The following is a 16,236-nucleotide window of genomic DNA, read 5'->3' as shown; positions in this document are numbered from 1 at the left end:
AGATCTTGATGCCCCTCCGTTGGCTAAAACATTTGCAATCGAATTTGCTTCTTTTGCAACATGAGAAATGCTATCTTCAATTTCATTGATAAGACTGCTTCCATGGAGATAAACTATTTCCATTGGCCCAAACTATGGCACTCCTAGAATCACCTTCCACCACCAGTAGGCTATTGAATGATTCAAGAAAGAGTCTACTCCCAATGTTAATGGTCATCAGCTCTGCAAAGTTTTGAGTCGCCCATGCCCACTGGCCCAGAGAAAACATCAATGACTACATGAATTCCACAATTACAGGGATTCCCCATAGCACATCCATCTACACTCACTTTCTACCACCCTTGGGGCAGCGGAATCCAAGACGCCTTTGCCTTATTAAAAATGAAATGCCTTGAATCACACAGGACCAACATCTGATAATATCAACAACCATTGTGCCCTTGAATTTGTTAAGGGAGAGAACCCAACTAGAAAGAGCTTTATTTTTATTTTTTTCCTCAGCCAATTTCAAAATGAGGAGATTCTTCTATTATGTTACTTTCCATATTCCCCGCATAATAGCAAGATGGGGCATTCGATCCTTGACAGAGTGATAGAGAGGAATGGCGGAATGGGATTTCTATAGCCAACTCCAATTAGTTGGGATAAGGCTTTGATAATGATGATGAATAGCATAAGGGAGCATCCTCCACAAACTTCTACCTCTAGCTTTAAAAGGGCCTGAAGTCCACCATCCATGAGGTTCATCTATGAAGAGGAAAGGACCCACACTCGCAATGGATGAAAAGATGGCCCACTGATTCTCTGTCCTTGCAACACATAAAGCACATTTACGAAGTGAACAATTTCTTCTCTGGAGATCCAGGATCAATATCTTTTTCGCCACGACAGTCCCAAAAGAAGGCTTCCACTTGCCAAGGGGCCAACTGACACCTTTGATCCCAGGATTTATAGAATCAGGGGGACATAAGGCCTTTACAAAGCCTCTGGAGGAGAAATTGTCAGTAAAGCAGGCGGCATAATTTACAGCAGTCACCCATATCTCTGGGAAAGTGCAGTTAAGCACTTAGGAGATTCTCCAACATCTTGATCTCATAGCCCCACAGGTTCCCGTTGATAGTGAAAACCCATGCCACCCTCCCATTGAATATCACGTAAACGTCTTTAACAAGGATATCACCAAAGAAAGCAAACATAATCTTGGGAAGTACAACGAGTCATCACTTGTGACTTTCACAACTAATCAGATGCCCCTCTTGACCCATGTGCATTATCTTGTCCTTTCTCACAGCATTCTTTCTTTGTTTAGCCTCTTGTTTCAAATCTATCTCCATACGTAACTTTACTCAATACCAATAAAAATTGCAAAAGTGCAAATGAACAATTTTAAAGGAACAACTGCAACTATAGTTGGGAACCTCACCCTCTGCCCAAACATTATGGTACTCGCAGTTTCTCCTCGATGGCGTGGAGATGGCCCAATAGTTACAACCAGTGAAGTCCTCGCGGTGCCTGGTACATATAATGGTATGTCAGGCAATACATGTGCAAGCTACATATAAAGACATAACCTATCAGAAACCAATAATCCATGATAATATGTGTGTGTGTATTGAAATCAGTATAGAATGTCGTGAATTGCCATGGTCAGTCTGTTTTGAAATCGCCCCATCATAAGAAATGATGATTCGCCCATGAAGACTGTCTTACCTCCAAATGAATCACGAAGCAGCCTCGTAAGCTTTGAATCACGAACTGGCACATGCGCACTGCTCTCTGCTAAAGCATTGATGCACTTTCCTAATGCACTAAGTGAGAGATTTATAGACTTTGCTTCCTCAAGTGTATGTCCCTCACTTCCTGCCAAAAAGATAAAACTACTTCACCATCAGCTTGGTTTTAACTCTATGAGTATTGACATCTGCAAGATCAAATGGACACAATAAGACAAAACTCAACACTTCCGGATAAAATATCCAAATGCAATATCTTTATGGACATCACAGTCTAAACATTCCAATTTCCAAGAGGAGCAAAGTAGACATTCCTACAAAGGCAACAAGCAACAGAGAAAAGGTAAAGAAAACGAGTCAGTGGGCATATTCCTCAAAACAGCAAAAGGTACTACTAGTACCAAGTGATTGGCAGTCACCCTTAAAAGCATTTCATTTATCTTTAGCAAGAGAAAGAACATTAATTATAGAACGTTAACTATGTTTTAACCATTCTTAAATAGATGGACATCTATGATTAGTCCTAAAAGATGAATGATGGTCTGAAAATTAACCGTATTGCAGTAGGGGAAGAAAAAAAAACATTTAAGACACAACATAACTATTAGGAAAGAGATGGGGCCATCAAATTCTAAATGCATGTGGAAGAGTGAAGGACAATGCTTACGGTCGACTAAAGTACAAGAGTATTTGGTAGAATATATGGTACAGTAGCTTCAAGCTAACACAAATATACACCAGGTATGCTATATAACTGAGTCAAGTGTCCAAGGTTCCAATTCATTTATATGTTAATCATTTGCAAATCCACTCACATGCTCATATAAAATGTCACAGGTTTCCAATATGTTTTTTCTTATGAATAAAAGAAAACTTTAACAAAAAAGCACATCTAATATGCAGAGATAGTTATTATTTGCAAATGTGGGGGCTATACTGGTTGATCACTTGGAAGTATGCTGTCGTCTGTGGTCTAAGGATGCGAAAAAAAAAAAAGAGTTGAGGATCCCTAAAAAATACTGTTGAAGAGAGGCTTGTCAGATTATGAAACACAATTCTAATCACCAAGGTACAACTTTGGTAGAGTTCAGGACGTGGTAGATCACATCAAGTGGGTGTGCAACTGAGAATCAAAACTGTAGTGACCATGATATCCAAGGGCATCCAAAAGTAGCGAGGTGAGAGAGGACCAGTGTTTTCAATGGTGTTGCTACATAGCATAGCGTAGCCCATGCACTACAAGCTACGTAGCGTGGCCGTAGCATATGCAACAAGCTATATAGCGTGTAGCATATGTAGCATACACTACGATACTAAGGTATTTTAAAATCATTTTTTATTTAAAATGGTGGTGGCACATCCTTCTAACACATGGCAATGATGTAGAGCTATTGAGACCATCCAAATAGCGGGTCCCATTATAGATGGAGAATATTTGTACATGTACCCATTTCAAACAATCTTAACCATCTATAAATGGCCCTACAGCTGTGGAGTTATGACTATTATAAATGGTGTAAAACCAACATTGTAATGTCTTAAAACTTAAGGGTTTCAAATGAAGGCTTTCGCTTTCAAAAGCCTTGGGGGTCGTTTGGAGGCATGGATTTGGTATGAATTGGAATCCAAATCACAGTTACAATGGAATCCATGTGAATTGGAATCTTCACTTGTGTTTGGCCTTATGTAGATGGAATCCATGTGAATAAAAAATTTGCATTTGACACGTGCCCTGCATGCATGAGACAGATTTTACAAATTCTCATATGTGGTGTTTATGTGAAATCCACCCCAATCACCAAGTGTGTCACTCCATTTTAGCTGCAAGGCCTAAAAATCAGCCCGGTCTGTGATTCAGGTGGACTATGTGATTGGAAATAGTATACGGGGTGCCCCTCTCCCAATTGTTCCCCTTCGTATGGCCCACCTAAATCACGGACTGGGCTGATTTTTGGACCCTACGGCTAAATTGGGGTGATACACCTGATGATCGGGATGGATTTCACTTAAACATTACGATGGGGCCCACTAATTCTTGAAGTCAAATTCGGGCAATTTTCATGCAAAAGTCGCTAACATAAACCACATACACAACGAAAAAAATTTCACACATAGCCCCTTGTGATGTTTGTATAAAATCCACCCTGATCACGAGGTGTGTCACCCTGTTTTAGCCGTAGGGCCCAAAAAATAAATCAGTTCAAGATTCAAGTGGGCCATATAAAGAGAAACGGTAATGCTCACCCTCCAAATTGTTTCCCTTCTTGTGGCCCACTGAATCACGGATGGGCCTAACTTTGTCCCGAGGCCTAAATTTTAGCTTGCCATTTAGCAGTTGGAGTAGATTTCATATAATTATCACAGTGGACCCTAAAAAAATCAAGGGTGGCATCCCCCTCCCAAGTTGTTTCCTTTCTTATGGTCCACCTTAATCATGGACCGGGCTGATTTTTGGGGTCTACGGCTAAAATAGGGTGACGCATCTAGTGATCGGGGCCCACTAATTCTTCAAGTCAAATTCGGTTAATTTTCATGCTAATGTCATCCATGGTAATCGGTGGTGATTGGGACTGAAATCACACCTCCTGGCAGTGATTTCAAAATAGAAAAATCAGTGGTAAATGGAATCTATTTACCACCTCCGTACACCCTACCAAACGCCACCATTTTTTGTTATGACCACTGGTTGCCACCAAATCCATGCTGCCAAACGATCCCTAATACTCGACACAAGCACCGTTCGAGCCCCAAAATTTTAATTTTCGATTCACTCAATCCACATAGCCATTGAAGACGAGATTTTGGCCAATCAATTGAACTTGCAAGAAGGTCCATTTGCTGTATTTTCAAGAGCATTGGGCCCCAAATGAAGGAAAAAATCAAATTCCCCATTTTTCACATCTATACAGCTACAAAGCTCAAAAGTTTAGTTTTTTTATTGATTTAATACCTTCTCAAGCTTCATAGAGATAAGTCCTTGCATGTTAATATCTCTTAATGAGTTTTTTTTTTTTTTCATTTTGGACGGAGATTTATAGGTTTTTTTTTGGGGGGGAATTTCTCTTTTTCTTCACTCTCTCTCTCTCTCTCTCTCTCTCTCTCTGTTTTTTTTTTTTTTTTTTTTTTTTTTTTGTTTTAAGAGATCAGCTGTTGCGCAATGTTGTAGGATAAGATTGTTCTACAACATTTTTGTGTGTGGAGCTTGTCGTGGTGTGTGTATGGCATGCATGCAACCCACCCAGCCATCACATGGGCAACCATGCTTCAGTGGAGGTGTTTGGGTAGTTGTGCATTGATTTCTATTGTGTGGGGCCCACTGTGGTGTGTGTATGGCATGTAATCCAACCTGTCCAGTCCATCATGTGGACCACCAATTACTGGTGCTTTTTTAGTGGTTGTCCTGTCTAGCGTTTAGTATCCATGTGATGATGATGGTTTAAATATAAGTGGATTAGCTTTTAATTAATGATTATTAATAACTTGTTTTGAACATGCTTTTACTTGGAATAATGAAGCATTTTTAGACTTTTTTACTTTTCCTTTTTACATTTATTCTTACTATTTATCATATTTTTCCTACTTTTTAATTAAAAAATATCAATATCGAGTGGCTTATACTACACGCTATAGAGGGTTAAACGCTATGCACTATTTAGAACACTGGAGAGGACAATCTCTGATTAGTGAACCCTCATAAAGAAACCCCCAAAACGTATGATCACTGAACTTATGGCATCTCCATGAACTCCATCGATGCTCTTCCTGACACAGCAAAAGTGGCATGAAACAAACAATCTTCCCTAGGAAAACCCCATGTGTAGAAGCCAAGGAATTCCACTCCCATGATGGAGACCAATTGATAATGTCAATCAGACATCCTTCGAGCAATATCAGGCAAGATAGAATAGCAAGACGAAAGGGTCATGCTTTAACTTCTGCAGAAGTTGGTAATTTGGTACCTAATGGAGCAGTGGAACACTAACATTTGCGTCAAAATCCATAAGAACATCCTGGCTAAGCACACTGATTTCCTCAAAATAACGAATAAAGCATGAGGCAAAATTCCAATACTGAAAATTTTACACTTCCACAAGCAATTATCAAATTTATGGTTCTTCCTCCTCTTTTCCTTTCTAATTTCATGGTTGATAGAAAGGAGGCCATGTTTGTATGGTGATAAGTACATGAAACAAGCACATGAATTTGAAGTGTTCAGCTTCACATGAGACCGAAAAGTAAACAGAAACAGTTCAATATTGCCAGATCCAACAAATTAGGTTCTAGAGCAAATAAGGTATTCGAAGAGACCAGACCAAAGAACACTTGACACATGAAGCTTCCTGTTAGATACCTGACTTATCAATACGTTCTGAACCCGCAAGATCTACCACAACCAGCTTGCTTTTCCTAACGATCGGTGGCCTAAATGATTTGATCAAGGGTGATGTATTGCCATTTTCACTTGAAAGAACAACCTCTCTGTCATGTCTTCCCTTGACTGACCTCCTCACATGTACCTGTACAAAGAGAGAAAGTTTATCTCTACCCAATGTAGATGATTCCAAATTTTAAATCGAATCATGAGCCATCAGGGGGATCCTCTAAATTTCCAAACATTTGAGGAGCACAAATAGAATAAGTTATTACCATCAGAATAGCATGACTGCGAGAGGATTCAGTATTCAACTTGGTGTTGGCAGCAAATCGGTGAGCTTCCCCTAGTCGTAGTAGCTCCACAAAACTCTTTTGATCTCTGACTTCCACCAGGGTTGCCCCAGGTACTGAAACATCTCCAGTTTTTGGATCTTCCACAATAGGAATGTTATCATTTCCGGGATTAAGAAGATCCTGGATGGTCTCCATATAAAGCTGAACACAGTGATAAAGAACAAGAATATTAGACAATAGAATCTTCCAAAAACCCACAACATGGTATTGTGGATGGCTTACATAAGCTCAAGTCAAATATAATGCAAGAGAAACCAATATTCAAAAACTCGTCCAAAACTTAAGCAGTAGTGCACTTATTCAGGAGTCCAACAACCTGCAAGTAGGAGACTGATACAGAATCAGTCTCTGGGGAAATATCTGCAAGAATATCCTCCATCGACCGCACCATAATTCCCCTGGCAGCAGTGTCTTCTTCTCCAAGCCGTCCAAGAGTGAAAGTCTTCCCAGTCCCAGTCTGTCCATATGCCATAATTGTTCCGTTGTAACCCTCCAGAACACTCTACAGTGAAAAAATGTGTCATCACTTGCAGCAAAAAATTTAAGACCTTCGACAAGGAATGACATGACAATTTCTTCATAAACAATTAAACAGTTTTATCTTCTTTGAAACTAAAATGAAAGAATTTCTTCTTTGAAACAAAAACGAAAGAATATCTTTGTTGAAACTAAAACAAACGAAGCTTAGAATGCATGTTTGAAGGATACAATAGTTGCTTAAAATTTTTCTGGGTTTAGGGTGAGTAAGGAAAACAAATGGTACAGACAAGATCTGAGGCCAAGAAGGACGGGGAAGCAACGAGTTATTTGGGACAAAAGCTATTTTGTACGGATGCACCTGCTAAAAATGATATAGAAATTTCTCCTTATAGCTAGTTAGTTACTTAAAAGAGGCACAAGCTGCACTGGAGTCTAATGATTCTTAAAGACCTAAAAAAGCAACAAGACCTTGACAAAAAAATGAATTCTCCAACTACAATTGTGTCCTAAAACAACACAACAGCACCACTATATAACAAACTGCAAGATAGAATGAACCAAGCATTGAAGGACATGAGCCATTATTATACCTCCACAACAGGTTTTGCCACAACTTCATAGACACGCTTTTGCGATGCAAATTCAGTGAGCACTTCATCAAACTCATAGGTGTCTGAATCCCAATTGTTTTTGCGGAGCTTCAACCTTTTAAGCTGAGTCAGATAAACAAACCACAGATTATCAATTTAAAATTTCAACCAAATTGTCATGTTAAAATTTTGAACTTCCATAAAATAAATTCTCTAGAAGAATTACCTAGCATTCCATTTAGGCATATACAATTACAAACAAAAGAGAAGTGCAGTTGGAAAAACCTCTGGCTGCAATTCTACACAATCAGCAAAATCAGCATCTGCAACCAACTCCTCTGCATTCCGAGGTCGTAGTCTTACAGCCACTCGAACTCTTCCAAGAACTGTCCCAAGCATCCAAAGAAAAGAAAAATAAAAAAATAAAAAATCAGAATTGATCATATATAAATCCAGACTACAAATGAATCCATAAAATGATTAAGGGATTAATGAATCTATAAAACATCAGCACAAGATAAATGCTAACCGAACTAAGTGAACCAATCAAAAATTAAAATCTCAGAATAATTTGAAGGCCCAAAATGCTGTATGAGAGTTAGAAAAATGAATATTATCTTTTAGTAACAGAACATCGTTATTTGTTGTACACTACAAAACAGATAAAACAAAAACTATAATATTGGAATCATAGTTTAAAAACTAGAGAACTCAAACTAGAGTTGAGTCAAAGAGTAGGTTAAGTTCTATTGAGTCTTGAAGACCATGACTCAAATATATTAAGATATAATTTTTTACTGTCGTGGTTTTTTTGAAAGGGTTACTGCCGTGGTTATTTGAGTAGACTTTTGGCAAGTTTTGTTGGGTCAAGATGAGCTGGTCAAGTCATCAGGTCTTGCGAAAGCAGAACATGCCTTGATTCAAATCAACTTCTAGTAGAGTTATTGAAATCTGGTCGAGTTGAGGACAAGGTTCAATCACGTTGAATTTTTTGAGTTATCAAACTATGATGGACCAGAACTCCCAATATTCAGATGCTAATGAGCCACACCCTTTTTCCAGGCAGTTCAACCAATTAGCCTTCTAAGGAACATAGAGAATAGATACACACAACAATCTTTTCTTTTCTTTTTTCCTTCTTTTTGTCAAGAATCCTGACAATATGATGAGATATAACAAGAGATTTTTATTAAGAGATAATCGAGGAAATAATTCCAAAACAGAGCCTCATGGCTACACCTTCTTTAACAGTAACATCTGCAAGCTCATTCACCTCTCTCTCACCCAGGCAAGTGAAATGTTTAGCCTAGAGGAAATGGGCTGGATCTCAATAAACTCAAAATTTAGCTTCCACAGCTCAGAATTAGGCAAAAGGTCCAAGAAACACTGAGCAATTAACATAAATCCAGAATTCCTCCACAATATTGACTAGTCTTCACAAAGACCCAACTGGACCTACCTATGTGAATGCATTACCAAAGTAGCATGCCACAATAAGATTGCCGAAGAGTAAGTTACCTCTAGCCTTCCAGAAGGGCTGGAGCTTACCATGTCATTTGAGTCCTTGACTCCAAGAGGACCTGCATATGCCACTTCCACAGTCCCACCTTATCACCACTCCAACCCTTGACAGACCCAAATTTACAAGTGACAGCCATCGAAATTAGTCCATGCCATCAGCTGGATTCAATGTTAATCCAGACCTCAGCACTTTGGTTGCAAACGGTTCGATCGGTCCAAATTGTGTACATCCAGTTAAGTACATAATATGTTACTCATCACTTAACAAAAGCACTTCAAGTAGAGAGATTAGGATCTTGAGTCCTTGACCTCCTAAGTAGGTAGCATGGTGTAGTGTAACGGCCATTATGGGGTCGTAAAGGCCATTATGTAAAGGTAACGGTGGCAACCGTTAGAAGTTATGGGATTGTAACGGACATTACAGCGTCCATAATGGCCCATTATGCCCTCCCCTAAAGGCCATAATGGCCCCATAACATCATGTATCATCTTTACCCACCAATCTGTATATTCTTCTTTTACCAATTCCCTTGTTCACATCCTATTTATCTTTATGTATGTTCTTTATTCACCTCCACCCTTGTATAGTAAAGCCTCAAAAGGTACTCCATGCTGACTTGCTGAGGTATCTATGTGAAACATTGACTTATCCTTAATCTGCAATTCGATTAAAAAGACCTCATTTGTTCTTAACAAATCATTAAATAATTTACCTCAATCTGAGGATTAGTTATTATTGAAAAAGCATGCATATACGACAAAATACAACAATCTTGACATCCATTAACTAACTGTCACTATACCAACGTTTGCAAGAATCACTTCCTGAATTCTTCTAAGGCCGTGTTTGGAAACCATGGATTCCATGCCAAACAATGGAAAAAGAAAAGGGTTCTCATTTAATGCAATGATTTTTGTTGTTTGGATGGCAAAGAAAGGGGTGAATTTCACCAAGCCATTATTACGCCTTCTCCATAATTTGGATTTTTGCGCAAAGAAACCAAGTTTTGTGAGAGGCATATGATATCTCCATTTGCAATGCAAACAAGAACTCAAAATGGGAATCCATGTTTCAATAGTTCTAATAGAAAAAATCATTGGATAATTATTGTTTTTTTTTCCCCTTTCTTTTGCCTTGGATTCCACATTCCCAAACATGCCCTAAATAATCAATCCCCCTCCCACGGTTTTGGAGAACTCTTCCAAGGCCACTCAATGGTTTTGATATGGATGGTCCACCACAGTTATCGAGCAAAAAGGGCCCCTGTATATATTAGAAAATCAATCCTGCACAAGCATGTTGGGGTTGTTGGCGTGCAGTGAACTATGTATCCATACCATGTACTACCTTCACTAACTTGCCTGCTAAACAACTAAACAAGGTAGGAACCCTAGATAGAAGCAGGATCTGAACTCCAAACATCACCAAAGGGTTAGACTGATTTCCACCATTTCTTAAATGGTGGCGACTCGTCAATCATACCAGCAGCATGCACATATCTTGATGGTGCACAGCCAAGACCAAAAATACACTGATCAGACGATCCTAACCATCACATTGGTGATCGCCAAATTGAAAGCTAAAAAAGGAATTGTCCAGCATGCCAAAGTCTACACTCAGTAACAGATGGTTAAGATCATCCAATCAGTGCAAATTTGGGGATGGGCGAAATCCACAACAGAGCCCACCAATTTGGGCAGTCCAGATCAATATACATGAATGCCGCCTGCGCAGTGGATGAGTCACCCCCATTTAAGTACCTATGTTGTAAAAACTTACAAACCATAGTTCCCATCCTAATAGCAATCCAAGCAAGCATTTCACGTTGTTCAACAAATCTATGTAAATTCCACCAAATCTAGTCTAGATAAATGACAAATCAAAACTACGGAAAGCAATTCGGAAGCGAAAGAAAGACGGATCTGCGGTAAATTCAAACAATAATAAAAGAAAAGGACTATATAAATCTCAAAAGCTAAAATAGTTAAAAATACTGACCGCCAGCATCATCCTTCCCAGCAGCAGACCCGCTAAGCGATCCAGGGTTACTACGGCGGAGACCGGCTGCGGCAGAAGTCAGCGAAGGCTTGGGTTTTGTCAGAGGCTTGGTGTTGGAATTTACAGGAGGCTTGCTGTCAGTCTTCTGAGAAGCTTTAGTCGTGCCGTTTCTGTAGTTAGAAGCCATGGCTCCTCCTTCAAAAGGTTCGAACCATGAAAGGGCGGGAAAAACGCCAGACGGTCGAACCCTAGCTCGAGCAGGTGATTCGAGGAAGATGGGGAAAGGAACGAGGACAAATGGAGAAGTTGAAGTCAGTCGCCGGTTTCTTCAAATGAATGCTGCAGTTGTGTAAATATGATGTAGAGAGAAGGAGACGATGGAAAAAGAAAAGAAGAAGAAGAAAAAGAAGCGGTTTTTCAAAGCACGTACGAGATCTCATGGTAGAGTGGGCCCCACCATCAGCATTCTTCCCGTTCTTCAGGGTGAAGTCAGGGGAACGCGGATTGCGTCCTACCCCCGCCCAGACAGTAATCCGTCCGGGCAGGTTTCAGTGGGGTCCACCGTGACGTAAGTTTTTTATCCACTCCGTTAATCTTTTTTTACTGATCATTATAACATGATAAACAAAAAATGAGGCAGGTCGAGGGCTTAAATGGACCACAAAGTGGGGATTTAACGTTCGCAATTAAAAGCTTCTTGGGATCTGGAGAAGTTTTGGATCAAGTTGATATTTGTGTTTTCACTTCATCCACGTCTACATGACCTTATTAATATGTTTGATGGTAAACAAACATCACAGTGGCCCTTAGAAAGGTTTCAACGGTGAGTGTCATTATCACTGCAGATTCCTTTGATGTGGTCCACTGGAGTTGTGTATGTGCTTCAATTTTTGTATCATAACTTAAAATGATCTTATAAAAGCGATGAACGGCGTAGATAAAACACTTACATCACGGTGGGCCCCACAGATCCCTGCCCGGACGGTGACGCAATCTGCGTCCGAAGTCAGGGAGGGTAAGTCAGTTGGGTCGATGGGAGGCTTTATGACGGGAGATACGTCGCTCGCCGTATCACAGCTACTGTACGGGAGTGGGTTTTCAGCATCGGATTGAATCTAGGTTATGATCTGAACCGTTCGTATTCTGGAATATATACTACAGGGGCCATCTAAGAAAAGATTTGTTGCTCGGATGATTATATATGAAGGTGAATCACATTGAAGAGTATATTTTAATGGCTCATAAGGTAAGGATCATAAATGAAGCATGATTATAGGGAGGTGACTTTATAAGGGACTAAGGAGAATGTGAACCGTTCAGATCATCATCTAGGATGCCATCTGAGGCTGAAAACCCACCCCCTATGGTACTGTGATACGGGGCCACCTGAGGATTCAAAACCTGTGAACGAGATACGGGGCCACCTGAGGATTCAAAACCCGTGAACGGAATTATATTTGATTCACGGACGCAGTCGCAGTTACAGTAGATTCATGGACACGGTAAAGTTTCATGCGAACAAAAGGAAATGAGATTTTTAAGGACTGTTAATTAAATTAATTTCCCTCAATTATGCCGGTAAAGCTGCTGACACCAGATTTTTAATCCTAACTTTTCACCTTTTCTGCAGAGTAGTTTTTGACTTTTTCTTTACTAATTGTTTTCTCGTATTGTGCTAATATATGTTGTAAAAAGCCATAAAAATATTAGGGTTACAGAAGATATATATGAATTAAAATTTTAATGTTAATATTTTTTTTATATTATAATTGAGGGTTATTTTAATTAATAATTTATTTTTAAAGTTATGAAAAACCTATGCAAAGCATATGCGGTTTAGGTATGGCCCTAATCATAAGCCACCTTGATGTATATATTATATATCTATATTGTACATGTATTTTTCCAGCTCATTTTACACCATGAATAAAATATTTAAGTAAATTCAAATCCCAGGTGGATGATGTCATAAGAAATAACATTGAATACTTTCTACTGCCTGACATAATGGCCACCGTAATGTTTATTTTTTCGTATGACCTGTTAGTAATGTCAACCACACCAAGAAGGGGAAAATTAAAGATCAGCTTGGTTAAAAGAACTTTTACAACTTTAAGGAACTTTTTAATGGTTAATCACAGTTATTTTAAGTAGTCTAATCCGATGGAGATTTACAAATTTTAAGTGGAAAAATTAAAGATTACTTTGATAAAAAATTAAAAATTAAATAATTTTAAATTTTAAAAAAAAACTTTTATGATTTTAAGGAACTTTCTAGTGGTTTTTTTTTTTTTTCCCTAACGCACACACACCACCACACACTGATAAGAAATAATGTGGACAGAATTTTCACCATTGAAAACTTTCTAAAGCCCAACGTAATGCTCACCATAATGTTTATTTTTCATATGACCGTTTGATAATGTCAAACATACCAATAAGTGGAAATTTAAAGATTACCTCGGTAAATAAATTATAAAAATAACAAATAAAAAATAACAAAATCTTTTATGACTTTAACAAACTTTTAAGGGTTAATCACAGCTAATTTAAGTGGTTTAGTACACCTGAGATTTATATATGCTTTATTTTTAGCCTCGTACTTTATAATAATCTAGAAAAATAAATGTACAGGATGAATATATAACGCATACCTCAAGGTGCGAAATCCACTCCATCCAATGTTTGGGGAAGCTTATGTTAGTAAGTGATCCAAAAACAGCTCCAAAACTTAAGCGATCCAACCGACAGTGAAAAGTGAGGATGGGACGCCTAGCGTTGAACCGTTCTTCGGGCCCACCAAAGTTCTACATCGGGTTGATATTTGGTGTTTGCCTTCATCATGTTACCTTACGAAGGAGTTGGATGGTCATTGTAGGGCCTGCAAAGTTTCAATGGTACGCGTCTCCGTCGCACTTTTCTCTCTGGTTTGGCTCACTGAAGTGTCGGATCCGCATGATTTTTAGACTTATGCCTGAACAGGATCCGGAGCAAATGATTTATGGAGTAGATGTCGCACACGCAGAGGTTTTTGTTGCACGCCTACCAAGTCCCCAACACAGAAATTCGCGTCCGGCCTGCACTGGCTAATGTATCACCCACCACAAGAGCCGACATATTACATCATCCATGACGTTCATCGCACGGGGCCTTTCCTGTAGATTTTCTCTTGGTCGCCTGGTGGCCAGCTGTTTATGAAAGAAAAGGAAAGTAAGTATTAAAATATCGAGCAACGGCATTCAACGTACTTGTGCGATCCGCCACGTAAGTAGACCAGCCAGTTAATGGCCTCACTACTTACATCAACAGGGCCCATCTGATGATCGGGTTGGATCTAGCATCGAGTCAGGTTTAGTGGCTATTAGAAGAGCAAGCAGCAAGCATTCACATTTCTCTAAATCTGTGTTGTAAAACGGACAGGATTGCATGCTGACCCGATGTGGCTTGATTTATTTGGGCCATGTACTGCTCCCAGCGGACGTTGATTGGTTGGATTCAGAGAACCACTAGCGTTGGTGGATCCATGGCCTGACAGGATTTAATGGTGACATACATGTTGCATGTTCCATCCTATTTTTTCATAATAAGAGGATGACATATGATGAGAAAGCTAATAGCAGGGTGACATGTATGAAAAATAAGTAGTATATAAAAAGAACTTTAAAGATTCGGAACATTTTTTGTGAGTTCACTGCTCACGTCAGTCTAACTCTACGTGTCAATGGATAGCCAATAGAATGTTAGAGTCGATGTACAGGGAAGTATGGCCAAGCTATTTAAAATATAAAAGACAATTATAATTAAAATAAAACCTTGTCAGCAAAAGTAAAATAAGTAGTTAGATATTTTTCAATTATTATAACCATTGTAGTAATAGAATAATAATCTGAAAGAATAAATTATATCAAAATTTTATAAATAATAGAAGAATTTAACGAATCTAAGTCTACAATCATACGATGGATTCATTATTTATTTATTATGAAACAATACTTTTAAAAGACGCTTTCTTACAATTGCTCTTAGTAATTGATTATAAGTTTTTTCTTTTATTTAATTTGCAAAGTTATTTTGAAAAGTACTTTTTTATGAAAGGAACATAGTGACACGTCTTTGGATGAAGAACTTCGCAGTCAGATTATCACCTGGTTCTTATTAAATTATACGGGTGGTTGAATAAGCAACAAATCTTCTCATATTTTGATTATATATATTTATATTAAACATGTCTACATAAATGTTTAGGGTAAAAGTTGATCCGTTTGAATCAAGTTATTATATCGATCCTAACACAACCACATAATTAAAAATAAATTGAGCAACCAATAATATTCATTATCAACAACTTATCGTGGCATGGTCAGCAGGTAACCTGTGTCCTCACAAAACTAAACGTGGGCTCATGGAACTTGCGCAAGAAGCTACCATTTATAAGGTGGCACCTGTATGCAGATTTCTTTCCATCAGACGATGGGATTGTACAACCACTGATTTTGTCTTTTTTTTTTTGGTGGACTATCTATTATGGGTCCCACACATTAGACGGTTTGATTTGGAACACAAGATACAAATGACACTCTAATTTACGCGCATCATCGATTTAGTTTTGCCCTTTACAGTACTTCAACGAGAGACTTATGGACGTGGATAGCACGGTAACCCAGACGCCACCGAAGGTGAGATGTATTCAACCTACCAGATTTCTAGCATGTTTTGGGTTACCTTACGTTTTATAATGGCACATGGCCCAGTCAAATCAGCCAATCAGGTGGGTGGTGTCCGGGTCACGGAGCAGTCCACCTCCAAGATTTGGACGCTTATCAGCTACTGACAGGTTGAGTAGCGAGCATCCTACTGAAATGATATCACCAAGTTCCATGGGCCCTACTATGATGTATTTTTTATGCACATCATCCATCCGTTTGGTTAGATCATATTAGGGCATGATATAAAGAATGATTCAGATCCAAAGCTCCAGTGGACCCCACCAAAGAAAACAGTGGGAGAGTGACGCTCACCATTAAAAACTTCTAAGGGCCTGTTTGGCCGGGCGGATTGGAAGGGATTAGAAGGTAAATCCCGGGATTGGCCGAGTATGCCAAATAGGCATGAGATTTTGATCCTGGGATGTAGCAATCACATGGGATTGCCAGCAATCCACTGGCATCACCATCATTACCTTAAA

At 38.9% G+C, this 16,236-nt stretch overlaps 1 protein-coding gene across 2 annotated transcripts in view; it reads right to left on the bottom strand.

Moving 5' to 3' along the window:
* The window catches only part of LOC131232246 (kinesin-like protein KIN-UB), a 36,398-nt gene extending 24,881 nt beyond the window's left edge, over positions 1 to 11,517 (bottom strand). Inside the window, exons 1-8 of one of the 2 annotated variants that reach the window (XM_058228459.1) lie at positions 11,052 to 11,517; positions 7,817 to 7,917; positions 7,532 to 7,654; positions 6,778 to 6,963; positions 6,381 to 6,602; positions 6,085 to 6,250; positions 1,711 to 1,860; positions 1,424 to 1,512 (exon numbers count right to left, since the gene is read on the bottom strand). In XM_058228459.1, the coding sequence (XP_058084442.1) occupies positions 1,424 to 1,512; positions 1,711 to 1,860; positions 6,085 to 6,250; positions 6,381 to 6,602; positions 6,778 to 6,963; positions 7,532 to 7,654; positions 7,817 to 7,917; positions 11,052 to 11,238 (1,224 nt within the window). In that variant the 5' untranslated portion in view covers positions 11,239 to 11,517. The remainder of the gene's footprint in view (positions 1 to 1,423; positions 1,513 to 1,710; positions 1,861 to 6,084; positions 6,251 to 6,380; positions 6,603 to 6,777; positions 6,964 to 7,531; positions 7,655 to 7,816; positions 7,918 to 11,051) is intronic. The other variant, XM_058228458.1, reaches the window with a different exon arrangement.
* Positions 11,518 to 16,236: the final 4,719 nt, after the last annotated feature.

The sequence above is a fragment of the Magnolia sinica genome, chromosome 18, assembly GCF_029962835.1.
Source record: "Magnolia sinica isolate HGM2019 chromosome 18, MsV1, whole genome shotgun sequence".
Lineage (NCBI taxonomy): Eukaryota > Viridiplantae > Streptophyta > Magnoliopsida > Magnoliales > Magnoliaceae > Magnolia > Magnolia sinica.
This window is presented reverse-complemented; position numbering and strand designations above follow the sequence as displayed.